The sequence below is a fragment of the Nymphalis io genome, chromosome 10, assembly GCF_905147045.1.
Source record: "Nymphalis io chromosome 10, ilAglIoxx1.1, whole genome shotgun sequence".
NCBI classification, from domain to species: Eukaryota; Metazoa; Arthropoda; class Insecta; order Lepidoptera; family Nymphalidae; genus Nymphalis; species Nymphalis io.
Genome location: NC_065897.1, coordinates 2,963,564 through 2,981,471, shown reverse-complemented (window position 1 = coordinate 2,981,471; position 17,908 = coordinate 2,963,564). Strand labels below are relative to the sequence as shown.

At 39.8% G+C, this 17,908-nt stretch overlaps 1 protein-coding gene across 2 annotated transcripts; it reads right to left on the bottom strand.

Moving 5' to 3' along the window:
• Nucleotides 1-250: 250 nt before the first annotated feature.
• Nucleotides 251-17,482, bottom strand: LOC126771281 (serine palmitoyltransferase 2). Of its 2 annotated transcripts, none has more exons than XM_050491079.1 (8): nt 17,218-17,482; nt 13,733-13,927; nt 5,526-5,680; nt 5,239-5,443; nt 4,646-4,873; nt 1,610-1,841; nt 1,146-1,491; nt 251-508 (listed from the first exon to the last, which is right to left on the bottom strand). In XM_050491079.1, the coding sequence occupies exons 1-8, from the start codon at nt 17,383-17,385 to the stop codon at nt 406-408; spliced, it is 1,632 nt and encodes a 543-aa protein (XP_050347036.1). In that variant the 5' UTR covers nt 17,386-17,482; the 3' UTR covers nt 251-405. The 2 variants fall into 2 exon arrangements, with proteins under 2 accessions (XP_050347036.1, XP_050347037.1); XM_050491080.1 differs by lacking the exon at nt 17,218-17,482 and adding an exon at nt 14,102-14,200.
• Nucleotides 17,483-17,908: the final 426 nt, after the last annotated feature.

Sequence of the window (17,908 nt, the reverse complement as noted above, 5' to 3'; positions counted from 1 at the left end):
GTATATTGTCGCGGACATCGTAATTATTACGAACACTAAATCATCGTAATATGTCAGTGTCCGAACTCTGCGATACGGCACTGGGTCACTTGAAACTCCGACAACGCCCGCTCGTAGATAACCTTTCGTACGCTTGTGATCTGTCAAACATTTTTTTTTTTTTTAATTTAATTTATATAGGTATATTTTTTCGGATTTTATATATTATTTATGCTTCACCAAAAAATAATTCCGTAAATAAAAGAAAAAAAAGCTTGAAAAAATAATTTATTGAGAATAATAACGTATATACTATGAAACAACAACGAAGGCGGGCACTCGCCGTGCGCCCACATCCCCGCCGGGCGTGCGCGGGGGTGCGGCGCGGGGCGCGCGGGGCGCGCGGGGCGGGCGGCGCGCGAGGCCTTAGCGCCGCGAGTAGCGCAGGCCGACCTCGTCCACGACGGCCTCCACGGCGGCCAGGCACTCGTCCAGCTGCTCGCGAGTGTGCGCCGCCGACAGACAGAACCTGATATTTTTTCAAACGGCTTTAGTCGATTACTATCTTGTAACAGAGCCAAGGAACTCACTTTTTATTATATACAATTTCATTATTTTTTTAACAATAAGCTCTATAACAGGTGTACCGAGTATACATTCATTGGTCTAGTACCTAACTCATGACTGCCTCGTTGGTCTAGTGGCTTGATATAAGGCCGCAGATCCGGAGGTCCTGGGTTCAATTCCCAGGTCGGGCCAATAAAAAGTTATTGGGTTTTTCTGTCAGAAAATTCTCAGTAGCAGCCCGGAGTGTGGAAGTTGGAAGTGTGTACACTCCCGTGCCTCGGAAAGCACGTAAAGTAATTAATTAGTTGGTCCTACGCCTGACCTCTTTCCGGTCGTGTACGATTGTCGTCCTATCGGATTATGAGAGTTAAGGAATAGAGAGTGCACCTGTGTTTGCGCACACACTTGTGCACTATAATATCTCCTGCGTAGTTGGCTAATCTCTCTTGAGATTGGCCACCGTGACCGAAATCGGTCTGGAGGACATTATTATTATTATTACCTATCTCACAAGGTAGGGGATCATGTGAATTATCCATTGAGAATGGCAGCCGTGGTTAAATCAGTCAGGAGGACATAATTAGCGAAGCGCGGCTTACCGTATGCGTGCCTTGTTGAGTGGCGTGGCGGGGAAGCCGACCCCGACGGTGGCTACCCCTCGCGCCGTGAGCCGCTCGACTGTAGCCGCCATCTTGCTGAACGTGTAGACCAGCATGGGCACCACGGGCGAGTCCTCGTGGCCGAACGTCAGCACGCCCATCTCGCGCAGACGCTGCCGGAAGTAGTGCGTGTTGTCGCGAAGGCGCCGCACGCGCGCGACGCCTTCCGGGGAGGTGATGGCGCGCATGGCTGCCAGCACTTGCGCCGCCACGCACGGTGCCATTGCGTGCGCGTACGCGTGAGCGTGTCCTTGTGCGCGAACACAGTTCACAAGTTCGGCCGAGCCTGTCAACAGAGTGGACTCGTTGAAACCGACCTCTAACATTTCGAAGTGAGAAGTGAACACACGTACAATATAAATAAAATTTTCAAACATCAGCTCAGATAGCATGATCAGACTGACCGGCGATGTACCCGCCGGCGGCGCCGAAGCTCTTGGTGAAGGTGCCCATGAGCACGTCCACGTCGCGCGGGTCGACGCCGCAGTGGTCCGTCACCCCGCGGCCGCGCGGGCCCATGGCGCCCACGGAGTGCGCCTCGTCCAGGTACAGCTGCAGCCCGAGCTGCTTCTTGAGCGCGACCACCGCGGCCAGCGGCACGATCGAGCCCTCCATGCTGTACACGCCCTCCACCACCTGCACAGGACCGACGAACCGGATTAATGCCTGCTATACTGACTTGCTGACGAAAAAAGTTTGAATAATATTTATCATAATTAATTATATATATATCCGATCTCATCCAACAGGTAATGTCTAGTATATTTCAATCATAGGACTAAAGACAAATAGCCAACATTGACATTGAATTAATATGATATCATCGGTTGAGACCTTGAATTAATCATTAGTTTTTTTTTTTTTTTTTATATCGCCGGGAGGGCAAATGACTCTACTCCACCTGATGGTAAGTGGTAGTAGAGTCCAAACGCGACGACGGCCAGTACAGACGGGAAAAACGTTCTGCACTAGCCGCCTTCGCCTTGCCGGCCCGCAAGATGCCTCTTCACGCCTCGTTTGAAGGAACCCGGGTTGTAAGAGGAGGGGAATACGTGAGCTGGTAAGGAATTCCATTTTTTGGAAGTGCGACAAAGAAAGGAGTTGCCAAATTTCTTTGTTCGCGATGGAATTGATGTCACAGTTAGGCGGTGACATCGAGAACCAGCTCGCGTGGACTTAAGAAGGAAGGGGGAAGCAGGAATTAGAGAGAATAATTCCTCAGAGCACTCGCCGTGATACAGTCGATAGAAAGCGCTCAGTGCTGCTATCTCACGACGCAATTGTAAAGGTTCAAGGGTGTTTGTGACCTTTACGTCGCCAATAATGCGTACGGCACGTCGCTGCAACCGGTCCAAGGCCTCAAGTAGGTACTTAGCGGAGCCATCCCAAAGGTGCGAGCAATATTCCACGCAAGACCGTACCTGTGTTTTGTACAGCAGGCACAGTTGTTGTGGCGTGAAAAAGCGCCGCACCTTGTTCAGAACTCCGAGTTTCCGTGAAGCTGTTTTTATAACAGCCTCGATGTAATCCCTTGGACTAAGGTCGCAGCGAACGTCAATCCCCAGCATGGCGATTTTGCTTTGCATCACCAGCGGAGTACCACAGAGGGAGGGAAGAGGGGAAAATGTTGACTTTTTCGCCGTGAGAGCGCATACCTGTGTTTTCTTGGCATTAAACTCAACAAGATTATCAGAGCCCCATTTGGCGATGAGATCTAACGTCCTATCGAGTTCAATGACAAGATTCTCCCGCCTCTCCTCAGTTTCCGCCCGCCCAGCCACTGCGCGTCCGTGGTATCCACCATGCACTGTACTATCATCTGCATAGCAATGTATGTTCCCAAGGGAGAGCATATCATTGATATGCAAAAGAAAGAGTGTGGGAGATAGCACAGATCCCTGGGGGACCCCAGCATTCACTACATAGAATTGTAAAGCGCAACCATCTACTAAAACACGAAGGCTACGCTTGTGTAGGAAGCTGGCAATCCAGGTGCATAGCTGAGCAGGCAGACCATATGCCGGTAGCTTGGAGAGAAGACTTCTGTGCCAGACCCTGTCGAAAGCCTTGGAGATATCGAGGCTGACAGCCAACGATTCTCCATGCTTGTCGATAGCTTCACCCCAGAGGTGTGTTACGTACGCTAGTAGATCACCTGTGGACCGTTTTGGTCGAAACCCGTACTGACGATCATTAATTAGACAGTGATCTTCTAGGTAATGGATCAGTTGGTTGTTTAAAATCCGTTCCATCACCTTACAAAGTACTGAGGTGATAGCTATTGGCCGATAATTTGCCGGGTCAGACCGATCCCCTTTTTTGGGAACCGCTTGCACATTAGCTCTTCTCCAAGCCTCCGGCACACTTCCCGAAGAGAGAGAAAGTTGGAACTGGCGCGTTAACACAGGAGACAGCTCCGCTGCGCACTTCTTCAGCACTATGGCTGGTATTCCATCGGGACCGCTAGCTTTCCGTACATCAAGTGATTGCAGCTCCGCACGCACATCACGTTGCCTGATTTTAATGTCAGGCATCGTATGGCCACATGCAGGTATTGTAGGTGGCAGTGCGCTACAATCATCGATGACGGAATTGTCGGCAAAGAGTTTAGCCAGGAGATCAGCTTGCTCTTGCGGACTGTGAGCTAGCGATCCGTCCGGATTTCTGAGCGGTGGCAGCGAAGGTTGGCAGAAATTGTTTTGCACAGACTTGGTCAGACGCCAGAAGCTACGGGAGCCCCTAGGATGCGAAACAAGGTCATGACCAATCTGTACAATGCGCTGTGCATCCGCTCTCGTGTATGCCTTTGTACAGGACTTGGAATTTTTATTATAGTTTGCTTTCAGTGAGTCAATGTTAGATGCCCCGCTAATGCAGCCGTTGATCCACTTGCGATATGCCGCCTGCTTAGCTGATACAGCATCGGCACATTCACGAGTGAACCAACGGTTACGCGTACTCCTACTGACGAGATCTGAGCTAGGAATGTAGTATTCCATTCCCAGCATGATGAGTTAAGAAAGTATTCATTAGGGATTCGTAAATAAATATGTTGGGACTGACTGCGGAGTTGTTATCGGAATTGAAAGTGGAAATAAGTAGTTAAGTGGAATAGTGTTGTATTAAATAAAGATATATCAATCAACAACAATATGTAGTTAGTTTATATGTATTATAGTGGGGATACTAGCAAATCGCATGGAATGTACAATATAAGATTTCTTCATTTTATTTTCACTCGTACTTCGATAGGAATAGAAAGTTTATAGCATTAAAAATAATAATATAATTAAAGTTTATACTATTGTTTGCGGTTAACTTTTTTTAATATTGCCATGTTCAAATATCATTTTACATACGTAAAGAAGCTTTAGTTAATTTATTTGAATGGATACATATATATTTCTAAACAGGTGTATCAGTCGGTGTGGTGTACTCACGATGACGATCTTCTTCCAGCGGCCCTCGGCGACGGCGGCGCGCGCGAGGCGCTCGAGGTGCGTCACGTCGTTGTGTCGGAACACGCGCACCGTGACGTGCGCGAGCCGCAGCCCGAGGATGAGCGACGCGTGGTTGTTCTCGTCGCTCAGCACCAGCGCGCCGGCGCCCAGCAGCCCGGGCAGCCCCAGCGCGTTGGTGGCAAACCCCATTCCGAATACCACCGCCGCCTGCCGGCCACACACGCACACTTGGACGAGTACCGAAACGATATCGACACCTATCTCACTATACACATACTGTTAATTATAGTAACTGAAGTCAAAAGACTAAACCAGTCAATTGCTAATGCGGTCGGCATTAGCAGTTTACTTCTTTAGCTGGACCTTCAGGTCTGAGTTAAATGTATTCGTAGAAACATCATACTTATTCTGCCACGACGGCTGACATTTTTGACGGTCGATAAGTATGAAGTTAACAACGTTGATATATATAGAATCAAAAATCTAAATATCGAAATGAGTAAACTAAGATACGACACATACTATAGTGCACATAATATGAGGTAGCAAAAACGAGAGAATCAGGCACGCACCTCGACGCCCAGGAAGTCTGCCGTGGTGCGCTCGAGGTCGCGGTGCAGGCGCGCGCAGCCCAGCTCGGCGCGCGGCGAGGCGAGCGCGGGCCCGTAGCGCCGCACCGCCGCCGCCGCCGCGTCCGCGCACGCGCCCTGCGGCGCCGCGAAGCCCAGGTAGTTGTACGAGCCCAGGTTGATGCAGCGCCGCTCCGTGCCCGTGAACCTGTTCCGAGACGCGATGTCCTCGTGAGTTTCAGAAGCGTGCGAGTGCCTCCCGGCGTGAGTGGTCAGGTAGTCGTACGGACCCGAATGACCAATTGTAGTCGTCCGTGTAGCGCTCCTTCAGCGTGACCTCGGCGCCGGGCGTCGAGCAGATGGGCCTGTTGAAGATGTGTCGGACGCGCCGGTACACGTAACGCGAGTAGAACTGCTCGAACGGGTTGTATAGCGGCGCGTAGCCCTGCGGACGAGAAGCGGGAACTTTAGCAACGGGATTAGAGTGTACTAGGTACTGCATTTAGACCATTGACGTTTTTTGTCCAGGCCGAATTATTAGCATTATATTATTACTATATTTAACGAATATAAGTTAGATTATTATAAATATAATTATTAACTAATATATAACATATTCCATCGACCCGCATTATAGACCTTCTTTAAGGGAGAGGTTTTGGAGTCCAAAAGTGGGACATTCCCAAGCAGTTACTTCACTTATTTTTAATATAAAATACTATCCAATAAAAATAATGCTAATATAAAGTACTGAACGACACCGGACTGAATAATATTATTCTATCTTTTTAAATAGATGCGTTAATTATTAAAACCGATGCTGTACACTGTAGGAGTTTTATCTTACAAACAAGTTATTACAGTAGTAGTTTGCAGTTAATATGTTATTAAAAACTATTAAACATATAAAGTATTATTAAACAAAAAAGACGTATTGCCTGTAAGTCAACAAGGCAAATTAATCGTTTTTTTATGTAAAAATTAAATATATCTGATGATGAGCATTCATTTGAATATTGTCTGTAAGATTCATATTCCGAAAGCCGAGATGGCCCAGTGGGAAGAACGCGAACGAAATTTTCATGTGCTAAATTTGTAATTATAATTTATCTGTTGCTTGACGGCGAAGGAAAATATCGCCAGGAAATCTGCATGTGTCGAATTTCACTGAAATTCTGCCACATGTGTATTCCACCAACCCGCATTGGAGCAGCGTGGTGGAATAAGCTCTAAACATCCTCAAAAAGGGATAGGAGGCCTTAGCCCAGCAGTGGGACAAACACAGGCTATTACTGTCTGTCTATAAGATTCATATTCTATTGCAATCGGGCCAATAAAAAGCTATAGGGTTTTTCTGTTAGAATATTCTCAGTAGCATCCCGGAGTCTGGAAGTCGGAAGTGTGTTCATTCCCGTGCCTCGGAAAGCACGTAAAGCCGTTGGTCCTGCGCCTGAACTCTTTCCGGTCGTGTCGGATTACCGTCCCATCGGATTATGAGAGTTGGGGAATAGAGAGTGCTCTTGTGTTTGCGCACATACTTGTGCACTATAATGTCTCCTGCGTAGTTGGCTGATCTCACTTAAGATTGGCCGCCGTGGCCGAAATCGGTCTGGAGGGCATTATTATTTTATAGCAACGATCGTACTTTGAAAGTACACTAAAAGTTCTTGTGAAACCAATTTGTAAAAAGGTTATATCTACTTCCGGAACATAATACTAACAGTCTATATGCGTATCTTACATGTGTACATGACTAATGTTCGGTTATCGCAATATCTTATCAACTCTGGCAGAATTGTTACGGTTGCAAGTTACGAGTCACAAAGAATTTAATCGCACGCTGTCGCCGTCGTCGATGTCGAAATAGTCCGAGAGAAACTTTGCTAAATCGCGCGTGAAATGTTTTTATGCTATTGGAATTGTTTGTATACTAAATTAAATGCTATATGTTTTGTGTATTTGCTCATGCTAGTTGTATATCAAGACTCTTTGTCCGTTTTCATCCGTGTTGAATTGTCCACTTGGCTATAACATTTCTAAATAAACAAGCTATCTTCGGCAAACAATAATCCTGAGATTGCAAACCGAATAAACAAACTCTTCAGATAAACGTAACGGTAAACGTATTTCATACCTTGTAACATTTTGCCAATGTTTGACCAACCTGTTGGTGTCAACGAGATTTTTTTTTTTTTTATAGAATAGGAAGGCGGACGAGCATATGGGCCACCTGATGGTAAGTGGTCACCAACGCTCTTAGACATTGGCATTGTAAGAAATGTCAACCATCGCTTACATATCCAATGCGCCACCAACCTTGGGAACTAAGATTTTATGTCCCTTGTGCCTGTAATTACACTGGCTCACTCACCCTTCAAACCGGAACACAACAATATCAAGTATTGCTGTTTTGCGGTAGAATATCTGATGAGTGGGTGGTACCTACCCAGACGAGCTTGCACAAAGCCCTACCACCAGTAAATTTTATACATAATTGATAATCTAAGAATCGGTGAGATTTTTTCAAATCTCTAAAACAAGTAGAAATACATAAACTATGTACAATAATTTAAAATAATATTCAATCTCTTCATTTTATATTTATTATCTATAATTCCATATGAGAATAAGATCAAATAATTCAATGAGCGATATGTCGATTACGTATAAAATATAATCAGCTTAAATAAAAGACTCGATGACGTCGCTGTTGAGTGAATACTCGTATTACAAATCGCATGTTTGTTGCGAAATCTTTTTTTTTTAACAAGTGCTGTCCCGACTTTGCACGTTAAAATATGCATTAAATTACATGGTATTTTTTAAATAATCTAAACAATAATAATATTATGAATGAAAGTATAAGTGAAAGTAACTCTGTCTTTTTGTTACACTTTCACGGCTACCACTACTGAACAGATTTTGATGAAATTCTGTACGCGGAAAACTGAAACCCCAAAGATGGACACACACTAATAGCATCTTATCATTCCCGACATGACCTTTTCATCTCTTACACGCGGGCGAAACCGCGTGCGGAAGCTAGTAAGTTATAAATAAATATTATAATGCTATCAGTATCGAGCCGCGTGCGTTACCTATCTGCCTATAGCGTGCAAATCACTGGTTGTACTAACTGCGAGGCAATTTACATAGTATAAGCTGTGACAAAAAAAATAAACTTCAGTAATTATTATTTTTTCTCAATGTTTTAAATATAATAAGTGTTCCGGTGTCTTAACACAGAAAACTGTGTGGAAGGACTTAGTGCTAGTCTGTTTGAATATAGCGAGGTTTACTCTCTTGTCATAAGTGTGGTGCGATGTACCGAGTATGCTGCTATGTAGGGGCCCCAGACGCATCCCTGGTGGCTACGGTCGGTGGAGATCTCTAGGTGTTAGTTGGAAAATGGTCTCATTCTGCAAAAGTTTCTAGTCGCAGAAGGAGCGTCAACGTGAGGAGAGTGCCTTCGCTGATTTGATTCGACAAAGAAGACCGGGAAGGAGGCTTCGGCACTAGTCTGGTGTAGTACAGGCACAATACACTCGAGTTCCCAAGTTTGGTGGCACATTGACGTCGTAAGGAATTGTAGATATTTCTTACGTGCCAATATCTATGGGCGATGGTGATCATTTATCATCAGGTGGCCCATTTTCCCAAAAAAAAAAAGATATAATATGCTATTTTCTCACTTCTCCGTAGACATTTTGGAGATCTATAAATATTACTAAAAAGTTTTAGGTTGCTCGCACAGCGCCCGGGCCGAAAGTCGGGAGTGAATTCTACTGACCGCGACTATGTGGAACCTTTAAGATTACAAAACATATAACCATATTTTACAGTCAATGTCAGTCCAGAAAGTATAAACTATAATCATGTAAAAGATATATTTAATTTTTTTTTTTTTTATAGAATAGGAAGGTGGACGAGCATATGGGCCACCTGATGGTAAGTGGTCACCAAACGCCCTTAGACATTGGCATTGTAAGAAATGTCAACCATCGCTTATAGTCAATGCGCCACCAACCTTGGGAACTAAGATTTTATGTCCCTTGTGCCTGTAATTACACTGGCTCACTCACCCTTCAAACCGAAACACAACAATATCAAGTATTGCTGTTTTGCGGTAGAATATCTGATGAGTGGGTGGTACCTACCCAGACGAGCTTGCACAAAGCCCTACCACCAGTATGTGCACCGCGCAAATGTGCTTTCGAAACCGTGTCGGCGACATTAATGCAAAAGTTAAAAAAATGAACAAAATTCTTATGATATAAAGTATTATATCGTTTCTCATAGAAATTATCGTTAGCTTGTTACCTAAACACTCATCTGATTTAAACAAACCAAGTTATTAATTGGACTTTGCTTTATTATTATCTTGCCCGTGTGTCGACTTGTCAAGGTCTAACGTTTTTATTAGAGATTTAATATTTCTCAATTTTTTTTTATATATGCCGGGATGGCAAATGACTCTACTCCACCTGATGGTAAGTGGTAGTAGAGTCCAAACGCGACGACGGCCAGTACAGTCTGGAAGAATGTTCTGTACTAGCCTTGCCGGCCCGCAAGATGCCTCTTCACGCCTCGTTTGAAGAAAGTTTGAAGGAATTTATTTCGTATATAGTTAATATATAAAAGTTTTTAAATATATATAATTCTTACTCTTTACTTACTAGTTGTATTTATTAAAACATTATATTATGTATATAAACCAAGCCTCACCTCAAATATATAACTCAAGCCTTAATAACCCTATACATTAAATTTAACAACTAGTCGTTTATTAATTTTAATATTGATGTACACCTTTCTGTCACGCAATATATATTTTATTACGATAAACGAAAATTCCTCAAGTCAATATAGAAGCATTACAATTGCTTATTAATGGTCAAAGTAAGAACTAATAAAATATCCCGACCTGCAGTGCTATTCTGTAAGAACTCATTGTTCAACCGTGAAATGATGACAACCGACTTATGTTTAAGAGCTGAGATGGTCCAGTGGTAAGAACGCGTGAATCTTAACCGATGACCGTGGGTTCAAACCCGGGCAAGCACCACTGAATTTTCTTGTGCTTAATTTGTGATTATAATTCATCTCGTGCTTTACGGTAAAGGAAAACATCGTGAACAAACCTAAATGTGTCTAATTTCACTGAAATTCTGCCACATGTGTATTCCGTCAAACCCGCATTGAATCAGCGTGGTGGAATAAGCTCCAAACTTTCTCCTCATAAAGAGGAGAGGAGGCCTTTAGCCCAGCAGTGGGACATTCACAGGCTGTTACGGACTTATGTTTGATATACTATTTTGATGCCTGTATCCTTGAAGTGATATAATTATTATGGTCAATGTCGCATGAGACGTTACACGTGCATATTCATGAGTAGGTCAACCACTACACACAATGAAATAAACGATCTTGAGATTGGAAGTGCAATTATCTTTTATATTGAGGATATTGCGCGACTCATACCCCTTAAACGTAGCGATCGTATTTCAAGCCCATGAGAATTATGTATTTAGCTTCATTTTAATATTTATGTAACATAAATACAATAATAGAATATAATCAAACAGGAGTTAAAATGACGACATTGAAAAAAGAAATTAGCCGTTACGGGATACGGGCAGATCCGTCGAATTGAATGGTTAGGTAATGTTAGTTAGGTAAGCAAAGTAGAGAACAATTGAAAATCTCATTCACAACATATGTATAATAAAATATTAAAAGGGTAACAAATATAAATAAATTAAAAGCTTATAATACTAAGCTGTTAAACATAAAATGCGAATATGTCGGGTAAACGCCGAACCGTATTGACGTATTGTTGCAAGCTACAAAGTGCGTAAAAAAATTATAAACAAACAAACGAAGATTCCGAGTGAAGTATAACAATGAGATAAATATAACGTGTGGTCCTAGTTATCGACTATGGCGGGACAAGTTATAATAAACGAGTTTTTGACTTTTGTATAAAATAAAATTGATATCTTGGATGAATTAAGCATTGTGCAAATTTGTGTCACAAATTTCACAGATGCTGAAATCGAAAACGGTTCGTGGCGTAAGAAATGTACATAGAAAGGGTGAAGATAAGAAAAAAAAAGAACATTAAGGACGTCACAAAATTATTAAAGGAATTCGATCCGGATGTTCAATCGACTTTTATTGGCGAAGGATTAAAATCGCTTGCCAACAGTTTTATTGATTATGTGGACGTAACTCGGTTACTTAAAGATATACCTATAATGAGAACAGAGTTATCGGAACTTCAAAAAAAAATCCAGTCTTGAGCTGGCAGATTTTAGGAATACATTGAAATTGCATCAAGATCGAGATACCAGCATACCTCAGACAGTAACTAATCCAGAAATAGTAAAAAATGTACAGTCCATAAAACCTACGCTACCGCCTATGTCTGCACCTCAACCTGAGTGCGTACACGAAGAAGCTGCACCAAATTCCCGTATACCCACATATCGTGATATTGTGTATAGTGACGATCGCTCGCGTCAAGCGAAATGTAATTATGGATGATATTTCTGAGGCTGCCAATCATTCGGTTACGCGCGATTTACCAGCAACGTCTAAAGTTAAAGTACCCACAGGTGATGGGTTTAAAATTCTGAAGAATTGAAAACGTAAAAATAAAATTACGAATATGAGAGGGACGTATTCCGCTCAATGCAAGATACTTTTGCGTATATGATATCTTGAGATACTGAGGCGTATATTATTGCGAGACGGATCCAGGTATGGGGCTAGCCAATACTCAAAAACCGAAGAAATAATATATATTTATTTATACACACACAATTGTTTGAGTACCCTGTACTGACTGATTGATTAATGTATTATAATAATCTAATAAGAAATTGTTATGATTTCGTCATCATGCCAAATATGGAGTACAACTAAAAAGGCGATATGCTGACGGCACAATACAAGTCGCTGACCCGGAATGTTCGATTTATATCTCTCGCGCCTTAAAAACTGTAACAGAGTCCGATATTAAGGAACATATTCACGATATGGGACAGGAGTGTCTTAGTGTTGAACGTCTTCCACAGCACAAGGACACTGCTTTTAATTCGTTTAAGGTCAAGATACACGCAAGTAGGATGAGTAAATTTTTAGAAACCAACTTTTGGTCCGCAGGTTTAGTATGCCGACGCTTTAGAGAACAACCCACAAGGAACGCTTTAAATAATAAATAATATGGATAGTACGACCAGAACAAATATCACATTAAGCACGTTTAATTGTCGTTCTATTAAAAGGTCTGTCGAACATTAGCTTCTAAGACCTAAGCCGTGCCTTTGACTTAGTTAACTTTCAGCGTCTATGGCAGAAACTAAAACTTTCTAATGTGTGGTACATTAGAAAGTTTTAGTTTAAGAACGAAAGAAAAAAAGAAAGTTTAACGGTGAAGGAAAACGTCATGAGGAAATTGCATGTGTCTAATTTCACTGAAATTCTCACCCATGTGTATGCCACCAACCCGCATTGGAGCGGCGTGGTGGAATAAGCTCTAAACCTTCTCCTCAAAAAGGGAGATGAGGCCTTAGCCCAGCAGTGGGACATTAACAGGCTGTTACTGTATATATATATATAATTTTTTTTCTTATTATGAAGAATTAACTTAAGTTTTTAAATTTTGATTTTTATTATACATTTAATGCATTTAAACAATTACCGCAACAAAGTTTACAAATAGATAACATACTATATATGAGAAGAAAAAATACTGTCGGAGCATTCGATGACATACATAAAATGATGCGGAAAACCCAAGTTAAAGGAAAATCACTTTAAGCAAGCTATAAATATTTTTCCAATATCGACTACTAATAACATTAATCAATTTAACGGAGACAGAATATAATCTCATTTATGTAAAATGATTTAAAGTATGTAAATAATATCATTACGTAACTACGTATTAAAAGTAAATATGGTAACCGTTCAAATTAATACAAACATTATGAGATGAGAACTCACGGTACATTTCTATAAGAACTCACAACAATACTCACTTGTGAAATTTTGACAACGTACTTATGGCGATATACTATTGATATGCGTGTATTCTTGACATTACTTTGACATTTCACGACCGTTTCTTGGGGTGAGTTTCGAGATTGTTCTCAGAGAATAGCCCTACAGTTCCCGAATAAATCAGCCGAACAGCGATTAGTGTTATATGTAAGAAAAATTAGGAAAAAAATCCCACAAAGTCTGTCGGACGGGTCAGCTAGTAATTTATAAAAAAAAAAAAACAAAGTAACCGACCAGTACAAAAATATAATTTTAAATGGATCGATTAGCGATTTGAAAGATTTAAATTCGCTGTTCAATTATTCAAAACATTACAACTACAGTTCATAAAACGTCATTACCAAATTTTAAGTCTAGGTTTTTAAAGTATGAGCTTTGCGTTAATGGGCAGACAGGATATAATCTTTATATATACGAATAACCCACTTACTTCTCTATTTCTCTCCGTGGCGACTTTGGGTTTAAATAGCAGCTGGTTGACGAAGCCGAGGAACATGAGGATGTAGAGGCCAATGTGCGTCAGCGCCGCCGTCAGCAGCGAGCACTTCTCGAACGAGCCCGGGAAGATGTCGTGCTGCGACCAATCCATCCATGGCGCGCTCTCGCTGCCGATCGTCGCCATTTTCTGAGAATAAATAACACCAAAATTCATATACTATGCTCTCGATCGAAAGGTTTACATGAGAACTCTTTATAACACACGATATATACAATACGGTAATGATATCCATCGGTTTATTACCGCCTTGAATTTAAGTACGATATATTTGAGACAAAAAAATATATACAAAATTGTAACCTTTAACAGTTCTCAACCTTTCCTTTCGACTCGTCTGCACCGATATTCTTATGGTACACAAATGTCCAGATCACAAACCGCCAGCAAACCAGCTCTAATAACTGTAGGTGGGGATTCTTTACGTAAGTTGAGGATAAAAATAAGGAAGACCGACCAATGGGACGTACATGGGGAAAACAAATATAATTACGTGATTCACTAAGGATATTTATATCATATAAATATCGATATATTACGTAAATACAATGTTTCTATTTTAAAAATATTATTAGAAATATAATTAATAAAAAAAACTTGCGAAATGAAATCGCAGAGGGCTAGAAGCACCACGAAAGAGATAGTTTTGATAGACTTAAAGTAAAGGGAGTGAAAAGTTACACTTAGGCCAATAATCCACCTGTTTTTTTTATCGCTGGAAAAACGCGTTGCGCGTTTCCCCGCCGGGAACAATGGGAGAGGGGGATTGTTTATGTGGGGTTCGCTGGTGTCCACGGCGCCGAGTGCGCCCCGAACATCGGAATACCCACTAAAAAATCAGCGGTACCCTTTCAGTCCTAACGAGGAGCGCCACGGGATCGCTTTCTCATGCTACCGTCACAGGCCAATAATCCACCTGCTGAAGCAGAAAGATGTCATTTTTTATAGTTAATAGGTAGGCGGACGAGCAAATGTGCCACCTGATGGTGAGTGGTCCCCAACCCCATGGCATCGTTAGAAATATTAACCATAGCTTACATCGCCAATGCGCCACCAACCTTAGGAACAAAGATGGTATGTCCCTTTTGCCTGTAATTACACGGGCTCATTCACCCTTCAAACCGGAACACTACAATACCAAGTAGATTATCTGATGAGTGTGTGGTACCTACCCAGAGGAGCTTGCACAAAGCCCTACTATCTTTCTATATATATACTATTTTGGCAATGACTGCAGTTCTCAAGCTAGACGAGCCAATTGCGCGAGATATATTATTATTATTGTACACTAAATACTGACAACTTAGCATCGGCGGGCTTATAGTTAGTAGACCAAAGATGTCGCAACAAATGTATATTCACAAAAGGCGTGCAAGATTGCTGTTTTTGTCTTGGTCTATATAGCCGCCAAGAACAGGCTGATAAACCATAGATTATGTTTAAATCGTCTGTAAATAAATTGTAAGTACAAGGTCAAGTAATACTTTTTAAAATAATTAATATGAGCGTATTGAAATCATTTGTTTTGTATATTTGGGACCTTTGTAGTACCAGTAAATTCCCATAATTAACATAAAAATAATATAATAAGTTTATTAAAAAAGTAATAATGATTTGGAACATTTTGAGGACTTGTAACAAATACGAATATTGTGTATAATTCTGGTTAAGCTATCACTATAATGATCCACTGGAGTCCATTAAGATTTTGAGACACATTGATATTTTGACATGTGTAAATTAAAATATTAATATGTAAAATAAATTTGCTATAATTGATAATAATAGCCTTACCCTGCGCCAATACTCCATTAAATATGCCAAATTGCATGCATCACAATTAGATTTTTCAAAATGTTTTTCTTTAACACCAAGAAATATTCTTTGAATTTATCCCATGCATGGTGATCAGATATTATATAACATCAAAAATTTGTTCCATATCCCCACCACGGGGGTGGAGCTGGTGTGGAGATGTGGTGGGTTGCAGTACAATGTTATAAAATCTATTTCATTTTTCAATAAATGTGATATATAAGATTAAAAAAAAAATCAAAACAGAATGGTATATCTTTCGACTACTATATTCAAACAAATTCTTTAGCTTTATATGTTAGTATGTATTAATGTTATGTAGTGGCACATAGGTGTAATAGGCAAGACGGTGCGGTGCATCAGAACCACCAAATATGTGGGGCCCAGGGACAACATATTGAAAATTGGACAATAGATGACTTATTCATTAAACTGGATTAAATGTACATAATAAGTAATAACATTTATATTTTGCGATAGATAGAAGAAGAAAATAAAGGATATAATTTTTATACTTTTGTCTGAGTATCAACTTTTAGCAACATCTGTACCAATCAATGCAATTTATCCACCTAACTATACCACTGATGAAATAATAGGAATAAAATCATAAGACACACGTCAGTTTATCACATATAAACTACTAACTACATTCTCCTGTAATGAGGTCTTAATTATTCCCACCAAAACAATAAAACAGTATAAATTATAGGCAATACAAATATAATAAACATGAAATTAACTCCTTGTGGTTCTCTTTCTTGGCCAAACCATAGAACTGATTTTGGTAAAAGTTGGTATGAAGAAAGCTACCCTAAGATAGGACATATTGCAGCATTTTTAGCCTGGTGGATAGTGGCTTGGTAGCACTTACCAAGAATAAAATAGAAATGAAAATAATCAGAGAGGTTTGTTTTCTTAATGTTTAATTAAATATTTAATGTTTGAATTCATATATACATTTGAAATTAAAAATTTAATACTTAATTGAAATTCTAATTAATTTTTGCTGCATACTTTTTATAGATTAATAAATTGAGGATAAGAATAATGCTGTTTTAAATTTTAAATAATTTTTTTTTTAACAACATATTTCATAAGATATACTTTCAGCTGTATTTATATATTAATGAAGAAATTTTAAAGACAGCTTAGGTTATTGCCTGGGTTTCGAGATTACCTTAATTTTTATGTTAAGTTAAGTTACATATTGTAAAATATTTACTTTTTCATAGTCAGACAAATAAAAATAATATTATTAGATTTATGTTTTGTTTCATAAAATACTTACAAGATAACATTAAGATTAGTAAAAAATATATATTCGAGTATCAAAACTTATATTTCATAGTTTTGGTTAAAAGTATATTCTTATTTATAACATTAGATTGATACTGGTTGCCGATAGCAACAATCAGAGTTATTAAAGTGGCCTTGGTAATCAATTCCGTTAAATGTGACAAAGTTTTACCATCGAGTGGGTCACACCACACTAGGTCACTGTGCTACTGGGGCGTGTCAGCCCTATCATCAGAATTAGGGGAATGTCAGGCACCGGCAAATTTCGATTTTAATCTTAGTTATCAATAAAATGGTCTACTTACATTAAAGCCATTTGTAGAATGCTTAAGCTTAGATTTCTCGTAACCATTTAAACTGTGAAGAACTTTTCCGTTTTCAATCTTTTTGTCATTATTATCGCATTTTATGTTTTGATTTGCTGATTTTTTCTCATTTAGTGAAACACAACCATTCACTTTAACCGCCGCCATCCTAATGGAATCTGCAATCAGCCAATCACTCGATCAGTGATATTATATATTAGTAATGTATTCAGTAAAATTACAAAAGCGTTAAGCGATAACTATGCTGTTAATTGATTTCATTTTTGAACGTGCTCTCTATACAAAGAATACACTTATTCAAATTGCTGCATTGAAGCGCCGCAGCGCGTTTTTATTTCAAATAGTGGTACTGTTTTATCGACTGTTTTGACACATATTTCTTTTGACATTGATAATGTACGTTTAAAAACTAAACCAAAAAGACAAAGTGTAGCATTTTATTTTAATTCCTATAGTATAAATATTTTTAATTAATTAGAGAATATTTTTTAAATTATACTATAATTTTCTGTACCTTTTATATAATTTAAACTAAAAAAGTTTATAATTATACTTTTATTTCTTAATATAACACATAATTACATACTTGTACTAAATTGTTTTATGATAATTTTATTATTTTATATTTATTTTTGTGTTTTTTCGGAAATCCGGTATAATTTACTCAACT